The sequence below is a fragment of the Dromiciops gliroides genome, chromosome 4, assembly GCF_019393635.1.
Source record: "Dromiciops gliroides isolate mDroGli1 chromosome 4, mDroGli1.pri, whole genome shotgun sequence".
NCBI lineage: Eukaryota > Metazoa > Chordata > Mammalia > Microbiotheria > Microbiotheriidae > Dromiciops > Dromiciops gliroides.
This window is the reverse complement of record NC_057864.1, coordinates 269,881,375-269,902,433: the sequence shown is the minus strand read 5'-3', so window position 1 is coordinate 269,902,433 and position 21,059 is coordinate 269,881,375. Positions and strand designations below refer to the sequence as shown.

General features: G+C 38.0%; 1 protein-coding gene across 1 annotated transcript in view; it reads left to right on the top strand.

The window, feature by feature from the left end:
- Positions 1-21,059, top strand: part of PKHD1 (PKHD1 ciliary IPT domain containing fibrocystin/polyductin) — a 714,107-nt gene that overhangs the window by 523,340 nt on the left and 169,708 nt on the right. The window contains exons 55-59 of the mRNA XM_044005152.1: positions 346-500; positions 9,134-9,286; positions 13,037-13,915; positions 15,230-15,398; positions 17,814-17,971. Coding sequence (XP_043861087.1) covers positions 346-500; positions 9,134-9,286; positions 13,037-13,915; positions 15,230-15,398; positions 17,814-17,971 — 1,514 coding nt within the window. The remainder of the gene's footprint in view (positions 1-345; positions 501-9,133; positions 9,287-13,036; positions 13,916-15,229; positions 15,399-17,813; positions 17,972-21,059) is intronic.

Here is a 21,059-nt window from a genome sequence, read left to right as displayed (position 1 = left end):
TTTATAATTTCCTTGACTGCTAAACTACCTGGTGCTGGAGATGGAAATGGCAAACCACCCCAATATCTTTGCCAGGAAAACCCCAAATAGGGTCATGGAAAGTCAAAATGACTAAACAACAACAGGGTATTAAATGACTTTTTCATAAATTTGTATTTATTTACTTCATATTGATGCTGCATGTACTTATATATGTATTTTTGTCTCCCACATTAGAATATAAGCTTCTTGTAAGTAGGTATTGAGCTATTCTTTGCATTTCTGTCTCCAGTGCCTGGCACATAGTAGGCACTTAATAAATGCTCGTTGTTGATTAATTCTACTCCACTTCTTATAATGCTACAGGATTCTAGTGGAGGATGCAGTAGATTGGAGACCACAAGACAAGATTGTGTTGAGTTCTTCATCTTATGAACCTCATGAAGCAGAAATCCTCACTGTAAAGGAAGTCATGGGTCAAAATGTCAGAGTCCATGAGTGCCTCAACCACCGCCATCTTGGTAAGGACTTTGAAAATGAAAAAAATGATGAACCATTGTTTTTGTATCCTTTGCCTTGCTGAAAGGATTATGTGGTTTAATACATTGTATTGCAGACTGACTCAGATACTATGAATTCTAATCTTAGCTCTGCTATCAAATCATATGAAGATTCATTATTTGGGTTGATAAATGTTGTTACTTCACTGGCTGTAATAAAAGTCATAAGATCTAAATGTTGAAGATGTTAGAGATCATCTAGCTCAAATAACTCACTTCACAGAGGAATTACAGTGGGATTAAATATTGCCTTCAAAGTCACATGTCATAAGTAGCAGGTAAAGAATTCTAATAACCTGTATTTTATATGGATATTGCTATTTGTTTTCCCAAATACTGTAAAGTACATTTTCTCATTTGAGTGTCACAGTAACCCTGTTAGACAAGATAAATAATATTGTACTTGTGGTGAAATAGAACAAAGGGAGATTAAGTGATTTACCCAAGATTTTACATTTAGTAAGTGGTAGAAACAGACATCAAATCTGGATTTTTTTTTATCCTTAATGAAACACATTTTCCATGATTCTCTTAATTTCACTATTTCTTATGAACATTTATATTTATAAAGAAAATGCTGATATTTTTAGTAATGAGAAGCTAAGAGGCAGAGGGAAAAACACTTTTCCAAGTTCAAATAGAAGTTCTGTAGTCAAACTAGAATTCAAGTCCCAGTTTCTAACTTTCCAGTTCATTTCTTTAGTCAGTGAATCAGAAACAGAATATTCCTTATCCCCAAGGAACTGATTCTTATTGTGAAACATGCTAGTACAAAGGACATTTTTTTTATTGACCACTGAAAATGTGAATGCATTTTATTATAAAATTAATTAATTCAATACTATTCAATAAGCATTTATTGAAATAACTGTGCAAAGGAAAGGAGGTCCATATCAAGTGCTATGAAAAAATTGAGGAGAAATGTTGAATTATTCCATGAAGGTCAATCAGCAAGCATTTATTAAACTCTCTCTATGTGCCAGGCAATGTACTATGTTCTAGGGATATTGCTGTTCATCCTTTCTTTGGTCTTTTAATTTATTAAATCATATTAAAGGTTAGTAAAGGAGAACACATGGCTCCAAAAGTTCAAAAGCCCCACATTACCTGGGATAGAGAGAGAGTGAGGGGGCTGCATGTGAGAGAGAACAGAGCTGCATAGCTGCTTCCTCCAGTGTCCCAGGCCAAGAGAGCTAGTCAGAGAGCATAAGCTCCCTGCAGTCTGGAGGAGAGGCAGCCCTTCCAAACTACTCAAAGCTAATTGGTTAGCATCATTCATATCTATTGGTTTACTGGACTTGAGGGTGTTCCATGAGCAGTACCTGCTGAGGGCAGAGTCCAGAGGACAGACCCTCTGGAGGGAAAAACTTTCAGGTAGGTGTGGTTTTGATTAAAAAAAATTTTTTTTTTCAATATAAGCCATACATGAGCAGTGTAAGGTCTAAAATTCTAGTTGTGGTGTCTAAAATCTAATGAGTGGTTGCCTTAAATTAGAAGCTTTAGCCAGAGTTTAGACTTTTAAGTATTTATTAAAGTGTATTAGAAGTTAGTGAAGATGGGTAGCTAGGTGGCACAGTAGATAGAGCATTGGTCCTGGAGTCAGGAGGACCTGAGTTCAAATCCAGCCTCAGACACATAACACTTACTAGCTGTGTGACCCTGGGCAAGTCACTTAACCCCAATTGCCCCACAGAAAAAAAAAGAAGTTAGTGAAGAGAGCGAGAGAGGAAAACCCTAGTTTGGATCTATTCAGTATAGCCACAGAGAAAAACTTGCCTTTCCCTAACAAACCACATGAAGTTCTCCCTATTCTGCCTGTCCCTGCTGCCAAGCCAAAGTCAGGAAATGAAAAATCCTGCTTCTCAGCAGTTTCTTCCAGAAGCCCCCTCTGACACTAGAAGCCAGGCCATCCTCACACACAGTTACAAGCCAATTGGTTGGTAGCACTGATTGACACAACTAACAGGCAGTAATTTCCATTCGCCAATCTGACCTTCCAGATGCTAAGTCACAGGCTTTCTTCTCATAGAAGAGCTTCCCTGTAATATCTTTCTCAGCAGTTTGGTAGCACTCTGATTCTCACAGCAGTCAGGCAAAATATTTCCACATTAGCCAGGTTGTGAAAGAAAACAAATGAAGACAAAACTTCAGATAAAGGAACTAACAAAAAATAAAAATTATGCTTCAATCTGTATTCAGACACCATCAGTTCTCTCTCTATAGATGGACTGCATTTTTCATAGGACCTTCAGAGTTGTCTTGGATTATCAAATTGCTAAAAATAACCAAGATTACTTTACAGTATTGCTGTTATTTTACATACAGTACATTTCATGTTGCATCAGCTCATGTAGGTATTTCTGGGTTTTTCTGATAGCATCCTGCTTATCATTTTTTTTATAGTAAAATACATTTATATAGTACTTTAAGGAGAGATTTCCTTACAATAAACTCATGAGGTTGATTCCTGCAAAAACAGTAATAGATAACATTTATATAGTACCTTATACTGAACAAATGATTTCTTCACAATAGCCCAGCAAAATAAGTACCATACATTTTATCATCATCATCATCAATTCTCATCATCATCAATCTATCCTCCTTTTATCAATCTGTATCTTCATCCAGTCATCATCAATCCATCCATCAATCAATTCATCATCATCTTATATTGCTCTTGCCTCTGCTTCAAAATTTTTTCACAGTTACTATTAACTGTTTCCCTCCGTCCTATTCCCTTCCCCATGATATTTACTCTATTTTCTATCTTCTTTCACCCCTTCCTGCTTATCTCCTTTCCCTCCTACTTTCCAGCAGGGTTAGATAGATTACTCCACCAAACTGAGTGTGTATGTTATTCCCAACTTGATCCAACTGTGATGAGATTAAGGTCTTTGAGCCAATTCTGATGAGTTTAAGGCTCACTCACCACCCCACTCCTCCTATTTCTCCCCCTTTTCTCCCCCCACTCTATAAGTCTTTTCCTGTTTCTTTCATATGGGATTTCACCCCATTCTACTTCTCCCCTTCCCCCTCCCCCAATGCAATCCTCTCACCCCTCAATTTTACCTTAAAAATGTCATCATGGGAAAGCCAGGTGATACAGCAGACAAAGTACCCACCCTGGACCCAGGGGGACCCGAGACCAAATCTGGCCTCAGACACAAGATACTCACACACTATGTGACTCCAGGCATGTCACCCTACTCTGGCGACCCAACAAAAAAGATAAACAAAAAATAAATGCTTTACATCATCCCTTCATAATCATATCCTACCTGTGCCCTCTGTCTAAATTTATTTCTATCATCTGCCCTAATACTGAGGAAGTTCTTATGAGTTACATGTTTCATCCTTACATGTAGGAACGTAAACAGTTTAATCTTTTAACATCCCTCTTAATTTTTTTTCCTGTTTACCTTTTTATGTTTCTCTAGGGTCTTGTATTTGAAAGTCAAATTTTCTATTCAGTTCAGGTCTTTTCATCACAAATACCTGAATGTCCTCTTTTTCATTGAAGTCCTATTTTTCCCCTGAAAGATTATACACAGTTTTGCTTAATAGGTGATTCTTGGTTGTCATCCTAATTCTTTTGCCCTCTGGAATTCCATGCCCTCCAATCCTTTAATGTAGAAGCTGCTAGATCTTGTGCTATCCAGACTGTGGCTCCATTGTACTTGAATTGTTTCTTTTGGGCTGCTCGAAATATTTTCTCCTTGTTCTGGGAGCTCTGGTATTTGGCTATAATATTTCTGGAAGTTTTCATTTAGGAATCTCTTTCAGGAGGTGATTGGTGGATTCTTTTAATTTATATTTTACCTTCTGCTTCTAGAATATCAGGGCAATTATCCCTGACAATTTCCTGTAAGATATGATGTCTAAGTTCTTTCCTTGAACATGGTTTTTAGTAGTCCAATAATTTTCAAATTATCTCTCCTGGATTTATTTTCTAGGTCAGCTGTTTTTTCCAAGGAGATATTTCACATTGCCCTATATGGTTTTTTATTCATTTGTATTTACTTTATTGTTTTGTGATTTCTCATAAAGTCATTAGCTTCTTTTAGCTTAATCCTAATTTTTAAGCAATGATTTTCTTCAGAAAGCTTTTGTACCTCCTCTTCCATTTTGTCAATTTGGCTTTTTCAAGCTGTTGACTTTTTTTCATGAACCTCCTGCATCACTCTCCTTTCTCTTTCCATGTTTTCTTCTACCTCTCTTTATCTTCAAAGTCCTTTTAAGTGCCTCTATGGCCTGAGACCAATTCATATTTTCCTTGGAAGCTATGTATGTAGAAACCCTGATGTTACTATCCTCTTCTGATAGTGCACCTTAATTTTTCTTGTTACTAAAGAAACTTTCTATGGTCCTCATCTTTGTTCATCTTGCCCATCTTTCACTTGACTTTTAACTCCTTAAAGTGGAATTCTGCTTCCGGGATATACTGTCCCAAGCTTCTAAGGAGGTATGATTTAAGGAGGGGCAGGTTCTTCACTTACCTGTCCTGTTCTCTAGTCTGTAGATAACTCCAGGCCAACTTGCTCTTTTACCAGGCAGCAAACCTTTGTGTTTAGTGGTTGTTAGCTCTGACGACCCTGCTCCCCTCCCCCACCTGGGCCACTACCACTCAAGCCTACTTCCTGGTTCCCATCAGAGGTGAAACACCTAAGTTCCACCTCAGCACAAGCAGCGACCCCTGTAATCTCCCCCCAGCCAACTCTTCAGCACTCTCACCAGACCCGTGAGCTTAGTTCCAGAAAATGCAGGAACTGTAGCTGATTCAGAGTTTCTGGGGGTCTCTTTCTCTGGTGAGGCCTGCCTGGGACTGGATCTGTGTCAGTGTGACTGTGGTGTTGGGCTCCACTCCTGCCCCAGCACAGCAGCCCCCTATTGCCAACCTTCTAAGTCATCTTTGGCTGGAAAATTATCTCAGCCTCTTCTTTTTGGATTCTGCTGATTCAGGAATTGTCCTATGGCATTATTTGAAGGTTTTTTGGAGCTATCATGTTGTGAGTTCTCAAAACTTACTGCCTCTCATCCTTTCTTTTGAAGAGGACTGGTGACATCACAGGGTGATAGCTTGACTTGCTTGTGAATTGGATTTAAGTGAGGCAGACTTGCACAAAGTCAGCCTCACTCTCTTTTCCTGAGTCATCAAAGTCCAGTGCAGTACAAAACTCAAGATGACTGGCAATGGCCTGGGGTATAGTGGATGAACTTGGAGTCTTTGATGTCAAGCTCTAAGCACTCCACAGTGCCTGCTTCAGCTACCTTCATGGACGTTGGAACAGATTGTTCCCATCTGTGGGCGGAAAGTCTTCACATGCTCGATGTAGACATTCTCCTAATTCACCAAGGGGTTTGAGGCCTGTCAGTTACATTCAACCAGGTTTAGCCTGTCTGCTGAGATGGTTTTGCTGGCCTGGATTCAGGAAGACTCATCTTTCTGAGTTCAAATCTGACCTTAGATACTTACTAGCTATTTGACCCTGGGAAAGTCACTTAGCCCTGCTGTTTGCCTTAGTTTTCTAGTGTGTAAAATGAACTGGAGAAGGAAATATCAAATCACTCCAGTATCTTTGGCTAAAAAAACCCAAATGGGGTCAGGAAGAGTCAGACACAACTTAAAAGGGATGTAAAGACAAAAACAAAAGCTATCATTGCCTCTCAGGAGTTCATGTTCTATGGAAGAAAAACAATATACACAGTGAAAAAGAAATACACAATATACTCAAAATAAATCCAATGTAAATTTTATTGAGGGGAGGGATGGCTGACAATGGAAGGAATCAAGAAAGACCTCATGGAAGCACTGGCATTTCAGCTAAACCTTGAAGGGGGGTTTCCAAGAGGCAGAGGAGAGAAGGGAGATGATCACAGTCACAAGGCATCAGCCTATGCAAAACCATATAGAAGAACAATGCCATCGGAAACAGTAATTTGGCCAGAACATATATTATACAAGAAGGAGTAAGGTGAAGAAATTCAAGGGAGAGAGGTCAGAGCTCCATAGTGAAGGATTTTGAATGCTAGACAAAAGAGTTCATATTTTAGCCTAGAGGTAATAGGACATTAGACACTGAATATTTTCACTAGGTGCCCATCCCTAATTTCCCTAATATTCACATGTGAATTCAAAGAAAAGAAGGGCAGCTATGTAGCACAGTGGATAGAGCACTGGCCCTAAATTTAGGAGGTTGAGTTCAAATATGGCCTCATATACTTACTAGCTGTGTGACCCTGGACAAGTCACTTGACCCCAATTTCCTTAAACATCTGGGACCATCTCCTGTTGTCCTGATCTATATCTTGCCACTGGACCCAGATGGCTCTGGAGGAGAGAGTGAGGTTGGTGACCTTGCACAGTCCTCCTTTACTTAAATCTGTTTCACTGCAAGTCATGACATCAACTCCTGATGCCGTGGTCCTCTTATAGACCAAAGAACCAACAACAACAATGAAGAAAAGATAAAAAATAGACCCTGATTCATGAAAAACTAAAAGACAGCCATTAGGTACAATGAATAAGTCCTTTAAGTACTGGCATCTGGAAGTAAAGAAGTGGTAGAAACATTTCTTTCCTTGTTACTGAGTTTGCAATATGACCTTAAATTGTTTCTCCTAATTCATAGTTTGGAAATTTTTGTTTTGTTTTGTTTTTATTTTTTAAAGAGAAAGAAAAAATATATAACTACATACCAAGTCCTATTGCTAAGTTCTCCTGTGTTACAAAACTGTGTCCACAGCCTAAGTAAAATTAAGTGAACAAGCATTATTTGTTTGTGGGTTGTGAAATATTTATTTTTAATAAACATTTTTATTTAAAGTCTTGAATTCCAAATTCTATCCTTCCCTTCCCCCTTCCTGAGGTGGGAAGAAATTAGATATAGGTTATACATGTGAATTTTTTTTTTTCTGGTGAGGCAGTTGGGGTGAAGTAACTTGCTCAGGGTCACGCAGCTAGTGTCAAGTGTCTGAGGCTGGATTTGAACTCAGGTCCTCCTGAATCCAGGGCCAGTGCTTTATCCACTGTGCCACCTAGCTGCCCCATATATGTGAAATTATGTAAAACATTACCATATTAGTCATTTTGTATAAGAGAACTTGAATAAAAGAAAAAATGAAAGTGAAAAATAGCATGTTTCAGTCTATGTTAAATGAATATCAGTTCTTTTTTTGGAAACGGATAGTATGCTTCATACTATAGGATCCTTTGGGATTGTCTTGGATCATTTTATTGTTGAGAATAATTAATCATTCTCAGGTTTTCATCAGATAATATGGCTGTCACTGTACACAATGTTCTCCTGGTTCTGCTCACTTCACTATACATCAGTTCATAGAAGTCTTTCCAGTGCTTTCTGAAATCATCCAGTTTGTCATTTCTTGTAGCATAATAATATTCCATCACCATCATATACCACAGCTTGATTAGCCATTCCCCAATTGATGGGCCTTCCTTTGATTTCCAATTCTTAACCACTACAAAAAGAGGCTATAAATATTTTTGTACAAATAGGTCTTTTTATCTTTTGGGGATGTCTTTGGGATATAAACCTAGCAGTGGTATTGCTGGATCAAATGCATGTGTAGTTCTATAGCCCTTTGGGCATTGTTCCAAATTGCTCTCCAGAATGGTTGGATCATGAACAAGCATTTATTAAGGAACTGCTATGTCTCGGGCACTGTGCTAAGTGCTAGGGATAAAAAGAAATATAAAAACAATCCTGGCCTTTGAGGTGCTTACAATTTAATGAGGGGGTACAATATGCAAACAACTATATAGAAACAAGATATGTATATGAGAAATTGGAGGTGATCTCAGAGGGAAGACCCTAACATTAAGGAGAACAGGGAAAGGCTTCTTGTCGAAGATGGAATTTTAGCTGCGGATCGAAGTAAGCCAGGGAAACCAAGAGACAGAGATGAGGAGAGAGAGAATTCCAGGGAAGGGGTCCAGGCAATGAAAATGCACAGGGTTGAGATGGCGTGTCTTGTGTGAGAAACAACAACAAAAAATACCCCAGAAATTGTTTCAGTTCAGCTTTGTAGAGATCTTGCTTGGGGAATAGTAGATTTGCTGGTCTACTGAATGCATGCGAGGATACTGCTCTCTGTTCAAATTCAACTTGTGTTTTCTTTTTATGGCTATAAATTATTGCTTTAGTGTTGTCGCTGGCCTAGTTGATCTGGGATTCCTCATTCCCATGAAAGTGGTCAGTTGACAATGTACAAGCAAGCTCTGATGTCTAGAGCTGATATACTTAAGGAAGGAGGATGGGGACCCCACTAATTGGCTTGCTCTGCCCTGGTTTCTGGACTCTGGTTGTCAGTGACAGTACCTACCTTATTGAGAACAAATGAATTCTTGCTCTAACACACTCATTCTGATCCCAAAGAGAGACAAGTGAGCAGCCTTTTCATTTCTCAGTTGATGCTTGTGGAGAATGCCTGAGGAAAAGCGAGCCTTAATGTGGGTAGAACTTCTGAGGGGGAGAAGTGTTTTCATTTGTCAGCTTCACTGGGTCCCCAGCTGGTGATTTCCGAAATGGACTTTAAAATTGTATTATCACCCCTTGTCCCCTCTGCCACAGGAAGTTCCCATTCATTGGAAGATGGCAGGCACATTTCTTTGGCTGCTGAGGTAGGCCTCCTGACTCGAAATATAAAAATCCAGCCTGATATTCCATGTGGTGGAAGAATGGTCGTGGGGTCCTTTCAAAAGCCCAATGGAGAAAAATTTTCAGGTATGTGAAATTGCAATGGCTCAGTAATTCGACTCACAGACTAAACTCTTATTAGGGACGGGATTTTGAATTTCCTCATCTGTTCAGTGATAGGGCTGGACTCTGTGATGCCTGGGATCCTTTCCAGATCAGCAATTCTATGATTTCATTATCTTAATCTGTGTCCATTTATCAATTTTATGTTAAAGCAATATGGCTGAGAATAATAATGACAAGCTTTTTTAGCTCAGAGAAAATATCTTTCTTGAGAGGGAAAATGGTATTGGTGGAAAGAATCCTGGCTTTGGAGTAAGGGGTTGGTTGTTATTGTTGAGTAATTTCAGTCATGTCTGACTGGAGTAGTTTGCTATTTTCTTTACAGCTCATTTTACAGATGAGGAACTGAGGCAAACAATGTGACTTGCCATGCGTCATACAGCTAGCAAGTGTCTGAGGCCAGATTTGAACCAAAAAAGATGAGTCTTCCTGATACCAGACCCAGCACTTTATCCACTCTCCCAACTAGCTGTCCTTCAGTCAGAGATCTGTGTTCAAAGCCTGCCTCTTTCATTTACTACCTGTATGACCTTGGATAAATCACCATACATCTTTGACTCTTATTTTTCTCATTCATAAAAGGAGGGTGGCAGTGGACTAATTGGCCTCTAAGGTCCCTTCCATTCTAAATCTATGGTCCTGCGAACTACGATTGACTATATTGTGTACAATTTCTTCAGAACTGCAGACAGCTTGAACCCTACATGATTTCTTTGCATTCTGTTGTTTCCACTAGCCCTTGCTCTGTCAGTGATGGCAAGTTTATAGCATCACTTGTTAATAAAATGTTGTCTTTCTTGCAGGTTGTTTTAATTAAAGATTGATTTCATTTATTTTTATGCACAGTCTGGGACAGCCCCTCTCAGTTCCTTGATGTAGAACATCATTTGATCTTTTGTTGTCATTTAATCATAAGTCATTGATTAGAAATCTCTATTCTAGAGGCTAGATTCTCTTCTCTGATAAGTTTTTGGCGTGGGCCTATGTAATGAAATCTTTAACCTAGTGTAAGATATGTTCCAGAGACGATTCTTGCCTAAATAATCTACTTATATATTGGGTTCTGTGGGTGGTCGAGGCTGACCTTTGGTTTGCAGAATGATAATCTTTTGCTTAATTCAGCCTAGAGAAAAAATGAATGTGTACTTTGTAGTGTTCTTAAATCAAAGATTATATACTGGGGAAAATCTGGAATGATTATCATAGCAAAGTATTCATATTTTGTGCTATCTTATTAAATACTCACAAAATGGGATGTCTCCATCCTTTTGTAATAATAGCTAATATGTATATAGAGCATTAAGGTTTTCACTTTATAAATGTAATCTCACTCGATCTCTACAACAATTCTGGAAGTTAGATGATATTATTATCCCCATTTCATAGAAGAGGAAACTGAGGCAGAGAGATAAAGTGATTTGCTTAAGGTCACACAACCTGTATAGATGAGGGCTTGGATTGGAGTTTAGAGCTTCATGATCCCAAGTCCAACATTGTATCCACTGTGCTCTCTAGTCATTTGTGATGGCTTAAATTAACCCCAGTTGTTTCTGATCTGAAATAGCATTCTTTTTTGTTATTGTTTCTACTTTTGTAAATAATCTGTTATGGTTAAAGTGAAAAATAAACTCTATGAAAATCTTTGAATATAAAAAAAAATCACCTTAACAAGGAGGGGAAGACAGAGTTTGATAATGCAAAAAAAATAAGACATGTCTGTATACAGTAAGAGGGAAAGTAGAAAGGAGGAAAGAAGAATCTTCTCGTAGTGTCAGCTTGAGGTGGTTTATCCAGCCCCTTCCCAACCCTCATTGGGGTTCTGAGTGAGAAGTATCAGGAATTTCATCCAGAAGTCTATGAGTCATTGAGCTAAGCAATTTGCTCTAAGTGCAGTTTCCAAAAGGAGAAACAGCAAAGTGGCTTGTGCAAAATCACTGTTTAATTCTTGCTTCAGATCCCTGGGAGGATTAACAATTTCCTGGAGAATAGTCTTCAGCTCTTATTTCATATGCACCCGAGTAAACTAAACTTACAGTAAAACTTCACTGATTTTTTTTTTCAAAAAAGTATATCATAGCTGCAAAATTGAGATCCTGGGCATATACTAATCACTATAAAAGGCCACAACACTTTGGTTGAAAAAACAAAACAAACAATTTTTAATTTCTTCTACTGGAGTTGAAAAGGTATGTTCTCCAGCTCTTTCTGTCATATGTATCTTACTATGGCTTCAAGGAGAAATGGAAAAAAAAAAAAGGTTTCTCTTGATCTTTAAGGAAATTTTAACAATGGGTTTAATATCTCCTAACTGGTTAATCAACATTTTTTAAGAGGCTAATTGCATTCCACATTCACCTAAGTCCCAGCATCTTGACAAAAATGCATTTGTGTACCAATACCATTTTATACCTGTTTGCCTCAGTTTCCTCAATTGTAAAATGTACATCATAATAGCACCTACCTCACGGGGTTGTTGTGAGGATCAAATGAGATAATACTTGTAAAGTGCTTAGCACAATGTTTGGAACCTATTAAGTGCTTAATTCTTTTTTTTCCTTCCTTCTCCAATGCTTCTTGAAGCATAGTAGCAATGGGGTCATCTTATGTATTCATTCAGTATCTCTTTTAGATGATGGAACTGGAGAGAAAGTTTATCATATCTCTCCCTCCTCCTTTCCATTACATGGAGTCAACTACCTAAGGCATACTCTTGAATTGTCCAACACAGCCAGGTCCAGGACTAGCTTTTCCAAGGCCATTTGGTATAATAGAAAGAGGTCAGTATGTGAAGTCAGGAAGCCTGACTTTCCAGTCTAATTCTAACACTGTGTAACCTTGAGCAAATTCTATTTTCTGAGCCTCAGTGATATTTAAAATGGGAGTAATAAATAAAACCTTCACTGCCTACTCAAAGTATGTTCAATTTAGTTCAAAAAGCATGCATTTAGTAGCTACACTACAAGGAACTGTACTAGGTACTGAGTCTACAAAGACAGAACTATATATTGGCAATCCCTATCCTCAAAGAGCTTACATTATACCTGAGAGGACAGAAGTGTTTTTTGTTTCTTTGTTTTTGGTGGGGCAGTGAGGGTTAAGTGACTTGCCCAAGGTCGCACAGCTAGTAAGTGTCAAGTGTCTGAGGCCAAATTTGAACTCAGGTACTCCTGAATCTAAGGCCAGTGCTTTATCAACTGCACTACTTGGCTGCCCCCCAGATGGGACTGTGTTGTAAACCTTAAGGTGTTGTAGAATTTGGAATTTTTATTTCAACATCTATTCCAGGGCACCAACCTATACTTACAGACAAATGCATGCAATATTTAAAGTTTTCTCCCTCCTCTCTTATTGGGCTGTTTATGAAACCTTTTCCAATACATTTGATTGTTTAGGTTTTGCCAGTAAGAATTATTGTGTTCTACCTGAGAATAGTCCTTTTTTTTAGTTTTCTTTAAAATTCTTAATTTTCTGTTGCTTTTAAGTCCAACTTTCCCTATACATATTTTGGGGGGGTGCTATAATAACTTCCATTCTAGGGGGCAGCAAGGTGGCATAGTGGGTAAAGCACCGGCCCTGGATTCAGGAGGAACTGAGTTCAAATCCAACTTCAGACACTTCATACTTACTATCTTTATGACCCTGGGCAAGTCACTTAGCCCTCATTGCCCCATAAAATAAAACAACAAAACAAAAATAATGTCCATTCTATTTCAGGTACCCTTCAGCTTTCAAATGTGGAAATTCAGAACTTTGGGTCTCTGCTGTATCCATCTATTGAATTCAATAATGTGTCTTTGGGATCCTGGATCATCTCTTCTACTGTGCACCAGAGCTGTGGAGGGGGTATTCGTGTATACTCCAGCAAAAGTATATTTTTATATGATAACATTTTCTTTGATACCATTGGCCATGGTATTGATCTAGAGGGTCAAAACCATTCTCTTATCAACAATCTTATTGTTCTGACCAAGCAACCACAAGCAGCAATGGATTGGGTGACAGGAATCAAGTTGAACCAGGTAAATGATGTCATCCTCACTGGGAATGCTGTAGCAGGATCAGAGAGAATTGGCTTCTATATCAGGGGCCATAGTTGTTTGATGGATGAAAATCCTTGGTTTGGAAATGTTGTCCATTCAAGCCTTCATGGACTCCATTTATATAAGGGAGATGAGTTATACAACTGTACTGGCATTTCTGGCTTCCTTTCCTACAAGAACTTTGATTACGGGGCCATGTTCCATGTGGAAAATAACTTGGAAATCGATAATGTGACTCTGGTGGACAATGTTATTGGTCTTCTTCCATTGGTATATACATCCTCTACTGAACAGTATTCCTTAGAGAAGAAACAGATAGTTCTCAGGGATTCCATAATCGTTGCCACTAGCTCTTCTTTTGACTGCATAGAAGACAGAATTAAACCTCTTTCTGCTGACCTCACATCAAGGGATCGAGCCCCAAGGAATCCCAGAGGGGGTCGGGTTGGTATATTGTGGCCTGGATTCACTACAGAACGAAATCAATGGCCTCAAGATACATGGCACAAAGTGAGGAGTTATCCTTCCATCTCAGGGATCATGAAACTTGACGGTTAGTTGACCATTTGGGTTCACTTCAGCCACTTGATGGAAACATTTGGGTTAACTGGGTTGCACCTCCTTAAATAATTTGTATAAGCATGGTCAGTGCAATGCAATCTAATCAGTAGCTTGCCTCAAGCTTCCTGCCAGGGTACTAGTTTGCATAAATAATGATAAGCTCTTATGTTCAAATGCTTTTATTCTTTCCAAGCTAGCTTCATAACTGTTTTCTCATTTGTGCTTTACAAAAACTTTGAGAGAGAGAGTTTGAACAAATAGAATGACCTCCATTTTGCAAATAAGGACTAGAAAATATCAACTTAACTGACTTGCCTGAGGTCAGAAAGACAGTTATTGGTGGGGTTGGGCCCAGAATGTAGGTCTTGCTTTAATGGGAAGATCTTTTTTTTTTCCTTGCTGACTTACTCTAAAAGTATTTTAATTTCTGCGTTGCTTAATTTGCCCATCTGTAAAATAAATGAGTCAAATTTTTAAAGAAAATGATTGCCACATGAGAATATAGAATACATAATCTATTTTTGAGAATAGTAAGAAAAAGACACATTGGAATACTCTGATTTCTCTTTCTTATTTATACTAAGTCCAGGGCTAGACCGATCTATTGTTTCAGTAAATTAAGATTGTGGCAACCTACTTGAATTAATAGGCAGCAAAATGGCATCTAGCTAGATAGAGAGTGTGATGTGGAGCAATGAAGACTGGAGGTCAAACCTCCCGATACTACCTCAGATACTGTGTGACCCAGGACAAATCACTTAATCTCTCTTTTTTTTAAATTTATTTTAAATTTTTTTATTTTTTTAGTGAGGCAATTGGGGTTAAGTGACTTGCCCAGGGTCACACAGCTAGTAAGTGTTAAGTGTCTGAGGCCGGATTTGAACTCAGGTACTCCTGACTCCAGGGCCGGTGCTCTATCCACTGCGCCACCTAGCTGCCCCCCACTTAATCTCACTTTGACTCAGCTTCCTTGTTATGAACATCACAATTATGTAAGTAAAGTACTGTAAAAACCTTAAGGTATTACATAAATGTTGATGTTATCATCATCATCACCATCTGATTTCGTTTCATAAATGAGGTCCAGGAAAATTAAGTGACTTGTGAATGGTTATATGGCTAGTAACTAGCAGAGCCAAGATTTGAACCTGGATAATCTTACTCCAGAGGTAGTGCTCAATCTTCTGCACCATAGAGAAAAACTGAACTATGGAATGGTAAAAACTATCAAGATCACAAAACACTGACTTGGTTCTCTTGTGGATGTTGGTTCTTGTACAGTCAATACCTTATTTGTCCATTTCAGGAGTCACTTTTTCTGACTTTGTGAAGAGCTGCTATAGCAATGACCTAGATGTCTGCATTCTGCCCAATCCTGATAGCAGTGGCATCATGCCCCCAATCACAGCAGAGAGGATGAAGATGCTCAAGGTCAAAGATCAGAACAAGTTTTACTTCTCCTTGCCTTATCTCAGGTACTACTTTCAGCCTGTGCAAATGAAGTGATATTGCCCAACCACATTTGAGTAGCACCAGATATATCTCCAAATCCCTAAATATTTCAGAGGGAATACAATATTTTACTAGGTCTTTCTGTTTTAGAAACCCAATCTTATACTTGCTAGTTTGGATCCTTCAACCTTCCTCCTTGACTTAGAGTGGTTAGGTATTTACTATGCCACCTCTCCCACTCTAATCTTCATTACCAAATTTGCTTTTTACCTAGAGGAGTATTTAGAAAAGTGTGAAGAAATATGCTGAATAACTACTACTGTTTACTGATCAACAGAACTTAGATCAAACTAAAAATTTCAATGCAAACATCCAACAGGAGACCATCTTCTTATGATATTAGCTAGATTATATTACTGATTATAATAACTTGATAACTCCTTAGACACAACCATTTGACCACTTCTTTTAGGTATCTATCTTTCTTCCAGATGTTTTCTGAATGGCTGGATAAAATGTTACAAAGTTCCACCCCTTAGGGCAAAATAAGCTAGTGTTAGTCTGAAGGACCATGGTCATTATCTGGGTACAAGGCTGCCTGCTTACTCATTTGAAGTATTCTTTATTTAGAATGTAGTTTGGAGAGATGTTCAACACATCATATTCTGCTATTTGGTCAGTAACATCCATGCACTAGCGCTGATGGTTTCCTACGTGGCCATGAGGCAACCATGATGTGAAGGATAGAGAACTTTAAATTTAGTAAATACTAGGTACATATTAAACCTTTATTAAACCTTTGCACTTACTAGTTGTATGACTGTGGACAAATCACTTAACTTTTCAATATCCCAGAGAAATCTCTAATATTTGAGATTTCAGAGCAGGTGCCTTTTATATATTGGTAGAGCATGTTTCCCCACTGGTTATTCTTTACCAATGAAATCACAGGTTAACTCAAAAAAAAAAAGAAAGAAAAGAGAAGGAGAGAAATAGAGAAGAGGAAAGAAAGGAGAAGAGAGGGGAAAGGAAGGGAGAAGAGAAGAGAGGAGAGGAGAGGAGAGGAGAGGAGAGGAGAGGAGAGGAGAGGAGAGGAGAGGAGAGGAGAGGAGAGGAGAGGAGAGGAGAGGAGAGGAGAGGAGAGGAGAGGAGAGGAGAGGAGAGGAGAGGAGAGGAGAGAAAATGTGAAAAACCCCACTGAGGCTTGTGATGTCAACTTAGAATTTAGCACTGGAGAAAGAAATTGCTCTTTTCATTTCCTTTCATCTGGGAGTTGAAAGGGAAGAATCACAAGAAGGGTTTTCTGCTTCTACTTGGGAAATTAATGTCCTTGTGGCTGGTGTAAGCCATTTAAAAATTTTGAAGATGATTAGAATCAATGAGTGAAAATTGTATATTATAGTATGTTGACACTTTCTAAATTTTTGTTTTTTCCCTGAGTTTGGCCTAACTACCGTGTTTATGTGAAAAGCAGCCAGGAATAGTAGATAGCGGGTTGTCTTCAAAATCAGAAAGACCTGGATTCAAGTCCTACTCTCTCTGACACTTCATGGTTGTGACTCTGGGCAAATTTCAGTGATCTAGTGAACTTGCTAAGAGTGCAGGTTGCAGAGTAGGTTGCAGGTTCCTTTGGCAGATAGAGTTCCCCATCTGAGAATTCCCTATATCAATAACTCCACAGGGGTCTAGTCCCTTTATCTTACTTCCTATTGAATTTAGATAGTAGTTAATTTTTTTAAAACCTGGTAATTATTTTATATCATAGTTGTGATTGGAACTCAATATTGAATAATAAGCACCAAATCAGGATAAATATAATTCTCTATTGTGCAATGTTCTATAAAAATGAGTTCTCTTTTATAAATGCACAGTATGATGCATATCATATCCATTGGTTAATTTGAGATACTATCATGGACAGAAGTACCTTCAGAATCATGAAGAAAAATTAAATTATTCTTCTTAGACTATGCAGGAGTTCTTAACCTTTGTTTCATAGACCTCTTTGACAGTATGGAGAAGCCTATGTTCCTCAAAATCACATTTTTGAAAGCAAAGAAAATAAAATACATAAGATTACATAAGAAATAAATTGTTGAAATACTTCTTTGAATTTTTTTATGATTCATAGATCCTATACTAAAAATTCCTTGCTTCAGTGTTAAGTGTATTTTGTCATAACCTAATTTTTAAAATGTCATCTTCCATATAAATATATGGTAACTCTCAACCAGAATATATAAAGGAGATGACCTCCTTCTTTGCTTATGACAGAAAACATAAAGTTTAGAATATTTTCTAAAGCTAAAGTAACATCTTCTGTAGATATAACAAGTATAATATGCTTCTGAATATTTTTTCAAAATGACAACTCTAATATGAGCTTTCCTCTATTCTTTTCATTAAATGACACATTTTCTTCTTATCTACTACCACAGGAAGGAAGGAAGGAAAATGGTCTGTCCTGAATTGGACTGTGAAAGTCCAATAAAGTATCTCTTCAAAGACCTAGATGGCAGTGTCCTGGATCTGCCACCACCAATTTCTGTTTTTCCCAAATCCAAGTCAGAATGGGTTGGATCCTGCTTCAACACAGGTCAGTTGCATCTTAAGACAAGCCTAGGACATTACTATGGGGGAAAATGTGTGTATATATGAAAAAGAGAGGTCAAGTAATCTACATGCTAACAAAACAAAACAAAATTAAACTAACCTAATAAAAAACTTGAGGGAGGGAATTAGGACCAGATTTTACCATTCCACTAGCAAGTAATATTACTTACTGGACAACTATTCTATGTATGTGAGAGGAAATGCAAAGTAGCATAATAGCTACAGAAGGCATTTTTGTTATTGTTTGTTATCCTTTATTCCAGGTTTAATAAATATACTCATGAATAATGTTCCATATTTGTTTACAGAGAAAGGTGATATAAATAAACCATATTTCTGCTTCTGCTTTGCCACTGATTAAGGGCAAAGTTCCTACCTGCATATTTTACTTCTAGTTGCCTTGAGTAATGAAACAAGCCCCTGTTTGTTTTTTCTTGCTTCCACTTTTGGGTAGCATGCCATTTGTCAAAATATTAACATCTATTTTCTAATGCATGATGAAAAATAAGAATTCTTGTTCCCAGGGAAAAATTAGATGAGCCAGATGGGGTGGGGAAGGTGTCAGAGAAAAAAAAGGAAGCTTCAGCTGTTGGTATGAGGTAGGCAAAATAAGGGCGATTGTGTAAGTTGGAAAGGTTTCCTGAGAGGTGTCATCATTTAGAGGACCACAAAAGGGAGGAAGCCACTTCCTTGTCAATATCCTGGCTAGTTATTTTTGAGATCTAATACAAAATAATTTTCTTGTGTGACTTAATTCCATGAAGTGGAGTGAAAAGGGACAATAATGTCATATTCCCTGATTCCAAGCATCATTGCTGCCTCTTTTCTGATGCTAATACATCCATCCTCATACTAGGAATCAGTGCTTGAGATTGTACAAGGAATGTAAGTGCCATTCTACTATAGCTACAAAACCCTTCTCTTTTGTCTTGTTTCTATCATAACAGCAGTCATCTGTATTCATTACTTTACTTAGTTACTCAACAAATGGTTACTAAGCACCTACTGTGCTTAGTACCTAGTACTTACTGTGTACATAGTGCTAGGCATTCATCAATTACTCAGAGGATACACAGGTTGATATGACACTGTCTCTGCCCTTTAGGGCCTCACATTTATGTAGAATTTTAAAATTTGAGAAACACTTATTTATAACAATCTTGTTAAGTAATATAGTGCCTGGTGATAGTAGGTGCTTAATAAAGCACCAGTCAGTTTGTTGACTGACTGATCGGATGAAATACCATTTTCATTAGTTTACAAGTGAGCAAAATGGGGCTTAGAGGTGAAGGGAATTTGAATGAAGGCTTCTCTTGACTTGAAGTCCAATGACCTAAACCGTATGAGTAACTATAATACAAGATAGAATATGAAAAACACATTAGAGAGGGGCATATAATATTCTTTTAATGTTAAGAAGATGGCAAGATTACTTTTTACTTGGGGAATCAGAAAAAGCTCCGTGGATTTCAGATGGCATTTGAGTTGAACCTTCAAAGATGGGTAGATTTCAAAGACAAAAACTGGTATGTTGGTGCATATGTGTGTATGTGTTTTACACATATATTTTTAAAAAATTAAACATAAGAACTTTAACATTTTAAACCAAATTATTAATAAAGATGCAAGATGGTCAGTAGAAAAACCTCTGGCCTATAAAACAGAAGGCTGTATTAAAATACTACCTTAACATTTATGACTTTGGACAAATCATTAACCTTCCCAACTACTTAGTTTTTTATCTGTAAAATGAGCAGGTTGGAAGAAATAGCATTTGATTGCCCTTCTAGTTCTAGGATAATAGGTTTTCCTCTAAGGTTCTCTTATTTGACTACCTGTTGTGTTGTTGAATATGTTGTTTAGGCATAAACAGACTTGCACTACTGAGTGTCCCAACTTTTGATGATAGGTGCTTGTTGTTTGTTTTTCCCCTTCACTTTTTATATTTTTCCACCATGTCCCTAGTGGGCAACTTCTCTCCTTTCATCCTGCCTTCTTCACATTTTCATTTCCCCTGGATACCTTGTCTTTCCCCATAAGAATATATAAACTTCTTGAGGACAGGCACTACCTTTCTTTTTTGCTTGCATTATTAGTCTCAGAGCTGCCTGGCTTATAGCAGGCACTGACAAAAAAATGCTTATTGACTTGATGACTTCTTATCTCTCAGGGCTTATTTTGAATAGCACAAACCTATTTGCCTAGTCAGTACTGCTATATCATTTCATGCACTTTATTTTCAGTTCGTGTGTGTATATGTGTGTGTGTGCCTGTGCGTACGACTGTGTTCAGCTCCTGATGTCTTAAAGACGTGTAACATTTCAAAGATTTTCTGACACCTAATTTCAGATATTCCCACAGTCAAAAGTATTGCATACTGCACTAAAAAAAACAAACAAAAACGAAAAAATCATCCAACTTGTGGTCTCTTTGTGATAAAGGTGGTGATACCTAGAAAAGGCTAACTACTAGGCTTGAACAGGAGTGCAACATTTTACCCTGACTTCAAGAATATCAACATTTTATTCTCTTTGCCCAGTGCAGGCCCTTAAGCCTCTCTTCCCTTATGCTCTCCAATTCCTGTCCATAGCCAGATGCCCAAAAGAGACACAAATTGAATCTCAAAGGAATTAATGCCTATGTTATGTTTCTCTGCTACCTGACAAGAATCAACTGTCCCCTATGTAACAGGGCATTAAGTGTGAGAATAATGAAAATGAAGATGGGGGATACTACAGCTCACATTTATCCTAAGTTTTAGTATCTCTGGGTTTTGTGCCCTAGAATTTTTGAAACCTACATGCCCATTCTCAGCATGATTCATACACCTCCCCTTTACATGCTCCAGAGCCCCTGGGCTTTGAGGCTTAGTTTTAATTGGAAGCCTAACTGATTTTGCACATATGCCCATACTCACGCCTACCCAGGGTCCCTTTTCTCTGTGTCTATGATCAGTAACACTCTGTGGTGAGTCAGTACGTAAAGAATGTTGTTTCAGTTGATTTGATTATCTGTACAAAATTATAATATCTTGCATTTGTATGGTGCTTTACAGTTTATAGAGTACTTTC